This window comes from Tachysurus vachellii, chromosome 3, assembly GCF_030014155.1.
Source record: "Tachysurus vachellii isolate PV-2020 chromosome 3, HZAU_Pvac_v1, whole genome shotgun sequence".
In the NCBI taxonomy this organism is placed as follows: Eukaryota; Metazoa; Chordata; class Actinopteri; order Siluriformes; family Bagridae; genus Tachysurus; species Tachysurus vachellii.
Genome location: NC_083462.1, coordinates 22,917,045 through 22,930,091, shown reverse-complemented (window position 1 = coordinate 22,930,091; position 13,047 = coordinate 22,917,045). Strand labels below are relative to the sequence as shown.

Here is a 13,047-nt window from a genome sequence, read left to right as displayed (position 1 = left end):
ATTTTACTTCGCCAGGCATTATATAAATCATCAAACTAAACTCTGCTCAGTTTTTCAGATGTTTTTGTGTTTTTTTCTTTTGTTGGCAGCTTCTTAGCAAACTTAGAATGTCTTCAAGTGTAGTGAGATAATTTTTTTATTTTATTTGCCCACTCCTAATCCAAAAATCATTTTTTATTTAAGTCTTGAATTAAAAAAAAAAAAAAAAAGTGCAAATCCACAAATACTTTCTACTCCTATACTTATCTCTGGTTTCAGAAGTTGCAGAAATACAATATTTTAATTAATGGACATTATAAACATTAAAAAATTATTCCAAAAATTATAATCCCTGCCTCCTTTTTGACTAGGCCTATACTTACCTTGGCAGCGATAGAGGCGGCAGTGATGTGGGAGGAGGAGCTGTCCTCAGCCGAGGCCACACCGCTGTCCTTCTTCTCCTCCTCTTCCTCCTCACACTGCACTCCTTTGTCTTCAGTCTGGCGGTGGGCAGGGCTCGAGGAGGGAGGTGGGGACAGTGGGGGCGGTGGTGACGGTAGATCCTCCAGCTCATTGGCTGCTTCCTTCACCTTAACGACAGCCTCACGCAGCAAGTCTATGGCATGAGGAAGAGCAGGAAGGATGAACTGGAAACACTCCTGTGGGGGAAAGAGGAACAAAACAATTGAAGGTCAATCAAATAAAGAGAAACAAAGTAGAATAGAAGAGACAAGGAAAGAAATATGAAGGAAAGAAGAGACAGGAGAGTAGAGTAAGAGTAAGAGGATAGAAGTGTGACTAAAGAGTGCTAGAGGTTTCCAGCAAATTGGTGCAATCAATTTATAGACAAATACCTGACATATACAGTGTAATGTGTGTTCAATTATTTTCTGAAAAGTGATTAAAGTGAGTTTTTAAAGACTAAAGTATTATTCGTGAATGCAGCTTCAGTGTAGATCAGCTTTAAACATGAAACAATGTCTTTTAATAAAGTCAGCCAAAGCTACACTGTTACACAGAAATCCATCACAAACAAAAAACCACACTGAAGCCACATTCAGGACTGATGTAATCTCTTCAGCCTATAAAAAATAAAGGAAATCAAAGACAGCCTTAGGATAATCTGTTCTGATTGGTCAGTTACTTGCCTGAATCATTCTGCTTCCAACCCAACAGCAATGTAACATCCAAAATTTATGGATTAATTATGGATTTTGTGCACATTAAGGAAATGAGACTTCACATTTATCAGCTCTACATCACTGTTGTGCTGATCGAATAGCTTAACTAAATTCCATGTGGCTTGACTTAAAATAGTAACAACTCTACCAGCTCACTACTGGAAAGAAGAGATAGTTACTCCACAATGGTCTCAAATTCTTAACTCTGATTGGAAAAATTTAGATCAATTTTGTTAAATAATAATAATAATAATAATAATAATAATAATAATAATAATAATAATAATAATAATAATAATATTTATAATAATTATTATTATATAAGAGCTGTTATTTAATAAATAAATATGCTTAAACATTGATATAGTGAAGTCTTGTAAGTGGTATTGGGTGCCAGGGATCTTAAGTGAAATCTAACTTGTCTAATGAATATTCCACAACATTAAATGGCTCTATAAATACTTAAAAAGTTAAATCTAGACTAGTAATAAATAATATCTCTTAAACTAGAGACCCAAGGTTATACTGTATGGCATCAAGTTTATAGGTCCACTTTAATGCTGTGCACGAGAGATGTTTTTCATGCATCAGTTTATCAGTGAGAGAGAGAGCGAGAGAGAGAGAGAGAGAGAGAGAGAGAGAGAGACAGAGAGATATGCAGCAGAGCAGTAACGGTGGAGGGGAAGTCAGAGCTGCCACACTCAGCCGGGTCTGGCGTGTAACAGTTCAGCTTCAGAGAGGATCAGACAAATCAGAGAGGCTAAAAGCTCAGCTCTGTGGGTCAAACGCCTCACACAGTTCCCATTTCTTCAACAATAAATGACATTGTATCCAATGCAAACAGCCATGAATCGTATCAGTACAAATGCTTTATATGTACATCTTATACTTTCCATATCTTGATGTCCATAGAATCAATTGACTCTAACTCCCAGGACCTTATCTGCTATAAGCGGCTATGGAACACTCCTGGAGGGTGACAGAGAGCAAGAAATTCTGTGTGGTTTGTTGTCCTGCTTGAATTCTCAACCACATTATATGCAGAACACTGAATACTGAATATTAACTGCTTGTGCAGAAGAGCAGTATTACTGAATACTGCTTGGCTGGGATATTACAATACATATTACCGATTGGTTGTGCAGGACAATGCTGTATTAAATATTGATTGGCTGTACAGGACATTACCATTCTGCATGCTAATTGGTTTGGTAAGATCATACAGATCGGGGTGCAGGACAGTGCCATACTGAATACTGATTGGTTGTAAAGAACAATACTGAATACTGATTGGATGTATAGAAAAAAAAGCAGAGCAGTTGGGACATACCGCTTGAACTACATATCTGACTGCCTGCTTAAACCTTCATGAGAAAACACCTGCTCTTTTGGTGCTTTTTTCTGTACTTATCATGCATAATATTTTTCATATTTTATTCTCATGGGGCCTAATTTGTACCACAATACTGCTTTTATTATTTGAATATTTTTAAACAGTCCCTGCTCAGTGTGTTCCACTGAAGCAATGACCTTAACCCTTTTTGGCTCAGGGTAGCTGTATTATGTCTAATAACCTGGATCTGTGAAGCTAGCTAATAAATAGCTAGAACATGCAAAGACATATTTGTGACTATACTGTGACAGTAAAAGGCTGTCTTTATCTTGCAGGACAATAAGTTGACCGAAAACTGCCTAGCCGTGTAGTACAATGCTATATGGAATACGGACTGGTTGTGCAGGAGAGTAATATATTGAATACTGATAAGTTGGGAAGAACACTGCTGTACTGAATACTGATTGGCGGTGTGAAGTAGCAAAATGCTGAATAATAATTAATTCTTTAGTTTATTCATTTAGTATTTTCATGTGTGGGAGACCATCCAAACAAAAGAAAGTTCACTGCTATGTTAATGATTCTGTTTCCTTTAATGTTATTGTTGACATTAATCTAATATTACAGTATGCAACTAGATTTACAAAGATTCACACACAACATGCCAGAATGTTCCGGAAGAGAAGAGCCTACATTTCTGGACCGTCAGGGTGTAGAATGAAGTCAGTGAAATCAATAACATAGAAAAGCCATTAAGCAGTGGGTCCTGTCAAACTCGATCTCTCACACTCCATTGAGTTTCATACCATGTAGGGTCTAATAAAAGTCAGAGTGTATAGTCCTTACACTTGTAACTTTAATTGCTCCAGGGACTGAAGGTAATATGACAGCAGATGGGTGGAGGTAATGTAACCGATTCATGAAGAAAAAGAGATTATATTAATGATGAAACTTGATCTGTAAGCAGAAACAGATGGGAAAGAAGCTGGCGAAGAGAGAGAGAAAAAAGAGAGAGAAAGAGAGAGGGTCAGTCACGATGATTGAGGAGAAAAGGGACCCCCAATTGCACATTTTCACACACACGCACATACAGTACACACACACGTCTATACACACACGCTTATTACCTGTGAGCCTTTCTTGCTCCCAGGCAGGTTGATAATAAGTGTTTTCCCTCGAATTCCACACACCGGTCTGCAAAAAGAACATTTTAAAGTGAAACGTTAGAGTTACAGACTTTTATGTCATAAGATTCTAATAATCAAAAACACAAAACACACAAACATTTGTACAATCATGTTCTGAAACTGTAAAACTGTACACACCTGAAAAAGAGACTCTATAGAACTATACACTCCTGAAGTTACTACACACACCAGAAAGAGAAACTATACAGCTGAACACACCTGTTAAAGAGATACTATACACCTGGAGAAGAGATGTTACACAGCTGTACACACCTGAAATAGAGATTCCGCACATCCGGAGAAGATATACTATATAGCTGTACACACCTGAAGTAGAGATACTACACACCTTGACAAGAGAAACTACACAACTGTACACACATGTAGTAGAGATACTCTACATCTGAAGAAGAGATACTACACATCTGGAGAAGAGATACTGCATAGCTGTACACATCTGAAGAAGAAATGCCCACAACTGTCCACACCGTAAGAAGAGATACTATACACCCGGAGAAGAGATACTCCGCAATTGTACACACGTGAAAAAGAGATACAATAAACCTTGAGAAGAGATACTACACAGCTGTACACATGAAGTAGAGATACTACACAACTAAAAAAGAGATACTACACAGCTGTACACATGAAGTAGAGATACTACACAACTAAAAAAGAGATACTACACAGCTGTACACACATGATGTAGAGATACTACACACCCGAAGAAGATATACTACATCGCTATACACACTTGAAATAGAGATAATATATACTTGAAGAGCTACTCCATAACTGTACACACCGGAAGTAGAGATACTACACACCTCAAGAAGAGATACTAGACAGCTGTACACATGCAAAGAAGTGATAATAGACAGCTAAAAAAGAGATACTAGACAGCTGTACAAACCTGAAGAAGAGATACTACACAGCTGTACACACCTAAAGTATAGATACTACATATCTGGAGACGAGATACTAGACAGCTGTACACACCTGAAGAAGAGATACCCCACATCTGTACAAACCTGAGTAAAAAGGAACTACACTTGAGAAATAGGTATAGCTTGTTTTCCCCACTCACCTCGAGAGCATGCCCAGTGGAGTCACATTCAGAGACCCCATTAACATCGCCAGAGACATTCCTGGAGCCTCTCGCTCTATCACTTCTTTAGTGGCCTGAAAAGAGTGACCGAGTGAGATGAAGAAAGAATCATGTAAAATATAACAGTTATAATTATTAATGCTGTTTGTCTGAATCTGTCTTCTTGGAAGCAACTCTGTTGTTCTTCAGCCATAATCCAATACATACCTATTTATGTGAATATTATATTTTTTATTGGCAAAACTATCCAGTTTCCTTATAAAACATGGATACATGGAAAAACACATACCATTACCATGACAAAAAGCCAGAGAGAGACTGTGTCTGAAGCCGTACTATATCAGCTATATGGTGCATTATTTTTTAGAAGCATTCTGCAACCATTCTGTCTGAGAGCACAGTGGGGAAAATCCAGAGCTCTTAGGAAATTCCACAATACACCATAAAAGATGAGCGTCCAAATGATGTCCGAATGTACCCTAGCGAGTATAGAATACCCATAATGCATTTTACTTTTTGTATCATTCTATATTGTGACCCAGCTGTATTACAGTAATATTACATCTTACAATTAAATGGCCTAAATGAATAAACAAGAATTTAACAAGAATTTGCTTGTGCATGTTGTAGAAGCCATGAGGCACCAATCTTCCTTCCATTAACCTGATTAATCACAGTATAAATCTGTTTTATAGAAACGTAACCTAATCAAGTTAATGTATTACAATTCAAGTTCTAACTGTTATCGTAGACAAATGTAAAAAATTTAACAGTTTCCCTAGAATTACTGTATTAAATGGTGAAAATGAAAACACTCCAAAACTTTTGTGAGTGTGTTTTAATTATTATTTTATTATATAAACACTTTCACTATGCCAGGTCATTTTTCCATTCAAAAATGATAACAAATAGAACATAATTCTCAGAACATAACTGTATTCATCTCCTGAGACAAAGTGTGGATATTTCTAACTTTTGATGTGACTGAGCAGTAAAGCTAACTATATTGCAAAAGACCACAATCTTCCCCAAATCAAGAGACTGTTATAAACAGCTGACAACGATCCATATATTAGATTAGATTTAATAATCAGATTTACTTCAGGTTTGGGGTTTCTAACATTCCAGAAATGACAGAAACAGAAAGAGAATCTACTACAAAACTGTGACGCAGTGCAACTGCCAGATAAAATGTGGTCCTTTATGCAGCATTTCATTAAAATGACTGATACTTCAATAAGACATTCTTTTAATAATGATGATGAAGACTAATAACATGGACAATGATTGGTTAATGATTTCAAAATTAATTAAGGGATTCTTTTTGGAGAGCCCCATACAGCTCAGCTTCCCTGTTCACAGGAGGTTGTCTGCTCTATATGAATGTCAGCTGAACATATGAAAACATATTTCTTTTGGGTCCAGGCAAAGTAAAAATATGGTTTTATCTTATCTCTAATGCAGTGTTTAGGTTAGAATACTGGAACAAACCATTGGCTTTTCTATTAGTATCAAGTTAATGCACTTGGTCATTTTCCTGTAAGCAGGGTTGACAAATTCCATGTATAATGTCTGTGTATTGCAGATAAATATGCACCACTGTCAACTGTCAACCCTTTACTATGCCTGAATGTTTCTGGGCTAGTTTCAAGTCTTTGTGTGATTGAGTAGAGTATTTTGAAATCTGGCAAATGTTCTTCAAGCTTCAGCAAGATGGCCGCTTTCGTTCTGCTGGATACCAGTCCTTACACACACCTATTCCAAAGGATTTCAGCAAAAGGAAAAGATAGCAATAAACCCCAAACAAACACAGAATACTACATGTAGTGTTTGTATTCAATTAGGATGCATTATATGCTGAATCCCAAAAATCTATTTTTATTAAGTTACATCCCAAAAGGTAGTTTTTCAATATTTTGTTTCTCGTGATAGAGAAGGTAGGTAGGGGAAGATATTACTAGGCTAGCTGAGTTAAATTAGATGTAATTAGATGAAATGAATATATGAATGAATTGAAGCCTAAATAAAACACTAGGTTATGATGCCCTGGATGCAGTGTTGTAATGTAACAGAGTACAAATACTTCGTTACTGTACTTAAGTGGAAATTTCACGTATCTGTACTTTACTTCGCTATTTAAATTTATGTCAACTTTCACGTTTACTCCACTACATTTCCTAGATAAAATGTATACTTTTACTACGTATATTTCCACTAAGCATCTTCGTTACTCGTTACTACAAAATAAAATCAGAAGAAATGTGTGCGACTGCAATAAGGGAGGTTTGGTGAATCACTGCTCCTAGATTGCATTACGCACGTCCACACGCTCTACGGAGAAGCACAGGCACGCACTGCGTGCACGCATGGTCATAGCTGGAGGCGTTTATCTATAACGTTTAACAAAAGCAGTGAAATTTCACTATTCTTATTACCAGAGTTTATAGCACAAACAAAATATTAATGCAAACAATCCATTCAATACTAAATAAAAATAACATTTATTGATTTGTTCTTTGTCTTGTGAATATTTTTTTATTAATGACTGCATTCATTGGACACACTGTTTGTAGAGAATGCACACATACATGAACTGATATGATTTAAGACTGGCATCATGCATAAAATTTTTGGTGTCCACTTTTGCAATTTAATAATACCATAACTTTTGGCTTACTATGTAGTCATATGATATATAATATAAAACTCTTCTTGTTTTAAATTCTCACTGAGGGCTAAACTACTGTGGCCAGGAAGTGCAAAACAAATTAACAAATCCCAAAACACATTAACAAATCCGAAAACAAATTAACAAATCCGAAAACACATTAACAAATCAGAAAACACAACGACATTTCAGACAACCCGGAAGCGGTTGGTATAGTTTGTGATTGGACAAGACACCTGTCACTCAAGGTATACATGAAGTTCAACAGTCTGCCGCAGGGAAAAGTTGGAATGGATGGATGGAATGGATTACAGTGGATTAATTCTGTTATTTTCTTATATTTAAACGGAGAACTTTACACATTACACATAAGATTCCATACCTGTATATCTTGAGTGACAGGTGTCTTGTCCAATGATCGGTAAGTTTCCATTCAAAAACGATACACTATTGTTTCTGGGTTGTCTGACTTGTCGTTGTGTTTTCGGATTTGTTAATGAGTATTCGGATTTGTTAATGTGTTTTTGGATTTGTTAATGTGTTTTGGGATTTGTTCATTTGTTTTGGGATTTGTTAATTTGTTTTGGGATTTGTTAATTTGTTTTCAGATTTGTTAATTTGTTTTCGGATTTGTTAATTTGTTTTCAGATTTGTTAATGTGTTTTGGGATTTGTTCATTTGTTTTCTGATTTGATAATGTGTTTTGCACTTCTCGGCCACCGTACTAAACCCCCTAAAGATGAAATCCTAGAACCGCCCCTGCTCTTATGCCTACCGAAAATCACTGAAATTTTACTTTTTACTTTTACTTCAAATACTTAAGTACATTAAATATCAGAAAATGACTTTTGATACTTAAGTACAGTATATATCAGATACTTTAAGACTTTTACTTGAGTAATATTCTAAAAGGTAACTTTCACTTCTACCAAAGTCTTTTTCTAGTACGATACTTGTACTTTTACTCAAGTATTGCTTTCTAGTACTTTATACAACACTTGATAGCAGAACAGTTTCTATTCCAGACACAGTAGCTGCAGGTAAACATTCTAACATGAGTGAACTTGTTATCCATGTGGGATAAGGCCAGGTGGCTAGAAGGAGATGGCATCTGCAGTGGTGATTTGGCCGGTATACACACTGGTGAGGGTCCAGTGTAGTTGGAATGGAGGCCCGATTGTGCTCAAAGCACTTCATAAGAACTGAGGTGAGTACAACATGGTGGTAGTCATCAAGGCACATAACTGGAGACTTTGTAATGTTGACCAATGTGACGGAGATGGACACAGCAGCTGGTACAAAGAGATGTTGAGGATGACTATGAGGAAATCAGTCAGCTGGTAGACACTCTTTTTCAGCACCTAAGCAGGGATATTGAAGTGGTAGCTCAGAGTTTAAGGCTTTGGAACACTGATCAGAAGGTTGGGAGGTCAAATAACAAGACCACCAAACTGCCACTGCTGGGCCCTTGAGCAAGACCCTTAACCTTCAAATGAGATGAATGTAAGTTTCTCTGGACAAGAGTGTCTGCCAAATGCTCTAAATGTGGATATTGCAAGGGTTTACTTTAAGTCTGCTGTAGTCACAGTCAGCATCTGGTCACTGAGGGGAGTTGTGATCTTTACTGCTGCCTCTATGTTGGAGGCGTAGAATTCATTTAATGTGTCTCAGAGGGAGGTGTAATTGGTGCACACGGGGTGATTCTTCCTGCTATAATCAGTGATGGTTTGAATTTCCTGATACAAGTATTGTGATTCATTGTTGGTGAAATGATGTTGCATGCTCTGCGTAGGAGGCCTTGGCTCTCATGATGCTGTTGGTTAGATTGGTCATTGCTGCCCTGAGTGCTTTTCTGTCACCTCTGCTAGATTCACCTTATCCCATATTAACATTTGATCCAGTCAACTTCCTGGCAGGAGTTTTTTTTTTTTAATGCTTTGCCCCCCAAGACTTTGTGAGGTCATAACAACATAAAACCCAAAGCTGCTTGTAACACTTGAACGCTTGCTCTAGGCATGAATCCTTATCATCTGGATTTTTTCCTGCTTTAACAGACCTCCTGAAGATTGTTGTAGTGAGTTGATGAGCTGATCTGAAGTGCAGCGTATAAGATACATGTTCGTGTATCAGTAGAAAGTTTTTCACTCTGTAGAGTATTTCACTGTCCATGAGTTGAATGACACTTCAAACATAAAAAGCATTGGGGAACAAATCAAAGAAGAATTAATGAGGGAGGCAGTGAACACAGGAAGGAAAGCAAAAGAGAGAAATGGATTAAAGATGGTAGAAGGTAAGAAAACAGCATACACTCATAATTAATATGGCAGTCCATCGCAGTGCACCACAAACACTCTTTATATATAGGGGAACTTTATTGCACCAAATCCATCTACCAGTATGATTTTTGGAAGATAAGAGGAAACTGGGGAACATGGAGGAAACCCATATGGACAGAATGTCGATCAAACCTGGCTTCCTGCTGTCTGACAGATCTCTTTAACTTAAATTTGACAGCATTGGTTGACTTAACCCACAAATATAGCATGTAGTGTAGCTTTCAACACGGTCATGCCATCTGTGCATTGTTTAAAACTCTAATTTCTGTCATCATCCACTCAGCTGTGATAAAGTAGAGAAAACGTTTAACATTTACCACATGCTAATGTGGTTTGATAAAATGTCATAAACTTTAGGCTGAAAAAAATTAGAATTCTGCCAAATGACAATAATGCTTCATTATTACTGTTTAATATAATATCATAATTTAACCTCCACTAATGCACCAATCATAAACCACTGCACTCAACAGCTACTACTGTCAAACAGTATAAACATACTCTACTGGTATTATAATATTAAGGAACAGGATTTTGATTTAAAAAAAAAAAGTGGATACATTTTATGATAATTGGTGAAATCATTTCCTCACTGATGTTCTCTTACCTCTGGTGTGACATCACGAGGTGCAAAGCCAGTGCCCCCAGTGGTCAGGATGAGGTTGAGCTCTTTCTCATCGCACCAATCCACAAGTGTCTCCTGCGAAAGAATAAAAATCCTATCAACCCCACAAAATAAGACCATATGTATTAATAAAAAAAACAGTTTTGGAAAAGACATGTTGTAACAGTTAGCTATATAATGAGACAAACTTTAGGTACAAAACTGTGTATGTCCACTAGCTATTAATATTCCAAATACTTTACTAGCTTGGCAACACTCTGTAATCATTTATAAATAAGCACAATTTCTTAAAAAGAGCATCTCTCTCTTGCTCTCTCTCTCTCTTTTGCTCTCTCTCTCTCACTCTCTCTCTGTCTCTCTCTCTCTCTCTCACACTCACCTTGATCTCATCGATTTCATCCGGGACTATTTTATAGGCTGAAATAGTTCCTCCCAGCCTGCCAAAGAATATAAAAATAAATAAAAATTACATCCAAGTGTAATTAAGGTCAGGAACAACAACACAGGCTCTAATAGCTATTTTAACACAGAAAAATCAAATCATAGTTGCAGCATTGTTTACAAACCATTGAGCAGGAGTGAAGCTGTGTCCTAAATTGCAAAATACGACCTAAAACTTGCGAACATGAATGCATGAATGCCATTTTTTTCAGATTACAAATACAAGTGAATGTTGTTGGTACTTCAAATTGTACCGATACTCAGACTCAAATTGGTGGCACAGCCAAAGGGGTCTGTGTTTTATACCATTATCACAATTCTTACATTTGTTCCTGAGCTCATAAAGAATATCCTGAATTAATCAACAGAACAGATTTAATCAAAACCTCAAAAACAAGTCATGCTAACAGAAAGTCAGGCATAGAAAGCTCTATGGCTCCAAATAATAGACAAAATATTACTGTCCACTTTTATGTTTATGAAATTAACCTGTACTTATGCACTCTGTGTTTTATAGCTCACAAAGTTACACAAATTGGGATTAACTTGCAGTCAGTGATATGGGCTAATTGTCAAGAACATTCATTCATTCATTCATTCATCTTCTACAGCTTATCCGAACTACCTCGGGTCACGGGGAGCCTGTGCCTATCTCAGGCGTCATCGGGCATCAAGGCAGGATACACCCTGGACGGAGTGCCAACCCATCGCAGGGCACACACACACTCATTCACTCACGCAATCACACACTAGGGACAATTTTTTCCAGAGATGCCAATCAACCTACCATGCATGTCTTTGGACCGGGGGAGGAACCCGGAGTACCCGGAGGAAACCCCCGAGGCACGGGGAGAACATGCAAACTCCACACACGGTGGAGGTGGGAATCGAACCCCGACCCTGGAGGTGTGAGGCGAACGTGCTAACCACTAAGCCACCGTGCCCCCATTGTCAAGAACAACATATTGTTATTTTCACATCTATCACTGCCCCCTTATCTGATTGAGTTAAACTGTAGAAAGATGTCTTATTCACTGAGAAAGGTTTGGAGTCCACTGTGTCATCATTAATCGTGAAATATGTACAGATCACTGTCGTTTCATTTCTTCTGTTCATTTGTGTTACAGATTTTTCAAGTATGTGTAAATGAGCCTGCTTTTGTCTGATAACAGCTACAGTGCTAGTATCGATTCATCCCTATTTGTTATTATGATACATTCTACAAAATCCGGAATAAATATAGCATTGGACTGAAGAGGAATGATGTTAATACCGAGTAGTGTGTATCTGAATACAACGAGTGTAAACATACAGATTTAGGGCATTTGGCAGATCCTCTTAAACAGAGTGACTTATCTAATTTATACAACTGAGCTGTCGAGGGTTAAGGGCCTTGCTCTTACAGTAGTGCAACGTCTTTAACACTGAGCTACTACTTCCCTAGAGGAAAAAAGTAAAACCATCAGCTCTGCTGTGGGGGCAATTATTTATTTCACTGGCTTGGTTTGGGTCTCCTTAGAAGTAAGAATCACTAAAAATCAATGCCAGGTTATTCTGACTGATCAGAGTTTTCCTATAATGACCCATTTTTCTCCTGATAGGAATGGTGTCTTTCAGGATGACCCTGTCCACATGCACAGGAAATGAGGGCTCACTGAAAAGTTTGATACAGATGAAAATGAAGAAAATGTAATTTTCTAGTCACTAGATCACAAGCAAATTAAACACTTATGTGAAATTATATTAGACAGCTAACTCCAATACCATCATCACCAAAACACCAACCAACCAATCTTTGATTTGAGTGTGTGTGTGTTTGTGTGTGTGTGTGTGTGTGTGTAGACACATGTGTCTACTGCATGTCAAGGTCTCCAGTGGCCTGATCACAGAGTGTGTTAAACTGATGAAGACCTCCAGGGCTTCAGGTGTAGACAGGTCTTATGTAAGGCCTCTTTTTTCTCTAGTGTGCACTATTTTAAGACACGGCTGCATCGTGTGCGCTCATGTGTTGTATTGCTTTGCATCATTATTTTGCATTTTGATCTTGTCGGATTTGGAAGCTCTTATTTCTGTACTCTTTTCTTTTTTTTTTTGTCTTTTTATACACCCTTTTACCCTAACACCCTTCTTCCTTAATATTCACTTCCATTCCACCATGCCATATTTTATTTTTTATGTTCATCTCATCG

The 13,047-nt window shown here is 37.4% G+C and overlaps 1 protein-coding gene across 2 annotated transcripts in view; it reads right to left on the bottom strand.

Annotated features, from left to right (window-relative positions):
* The window catches only part of gphnb (gephyrin b), a 110,880-nt gene that overhangs the window by 45,596 nt on the left and 52,237 nt on the right, over nucleotides 1-13,047 (bottom strand). For both annotated transcript variants that reach the window (XM_060864985.1, XM_060864986.1), the window contains exons 3-7: nucleotides 10,797-10,854; nucleotides 10,400-10,492; nucleotides 4,768-4,862; nucleotides 3,621-3,687; nucleotides 363-638 (exon numbers count right to left, since the gene is read on the bottom strand). In XM_060864985.1, the coding sequence (XP_060720968.1) occupies nucleotides 363-638; nucleotides 3,621-3,687; nucleotides 4,768-4,862; nucleotides 10,400-10,492; nucleotides 10,797-10,854 (589 nt within the window). The remainder of the gene's footprint in view (nucleotides 1-362; nucleotides 639-3,620; nucleotides 3,688-4,767; nucleotides 4,863-10,399; nucleotides 10,493-10,796; nucleotides 10,855-13,047) is intronic.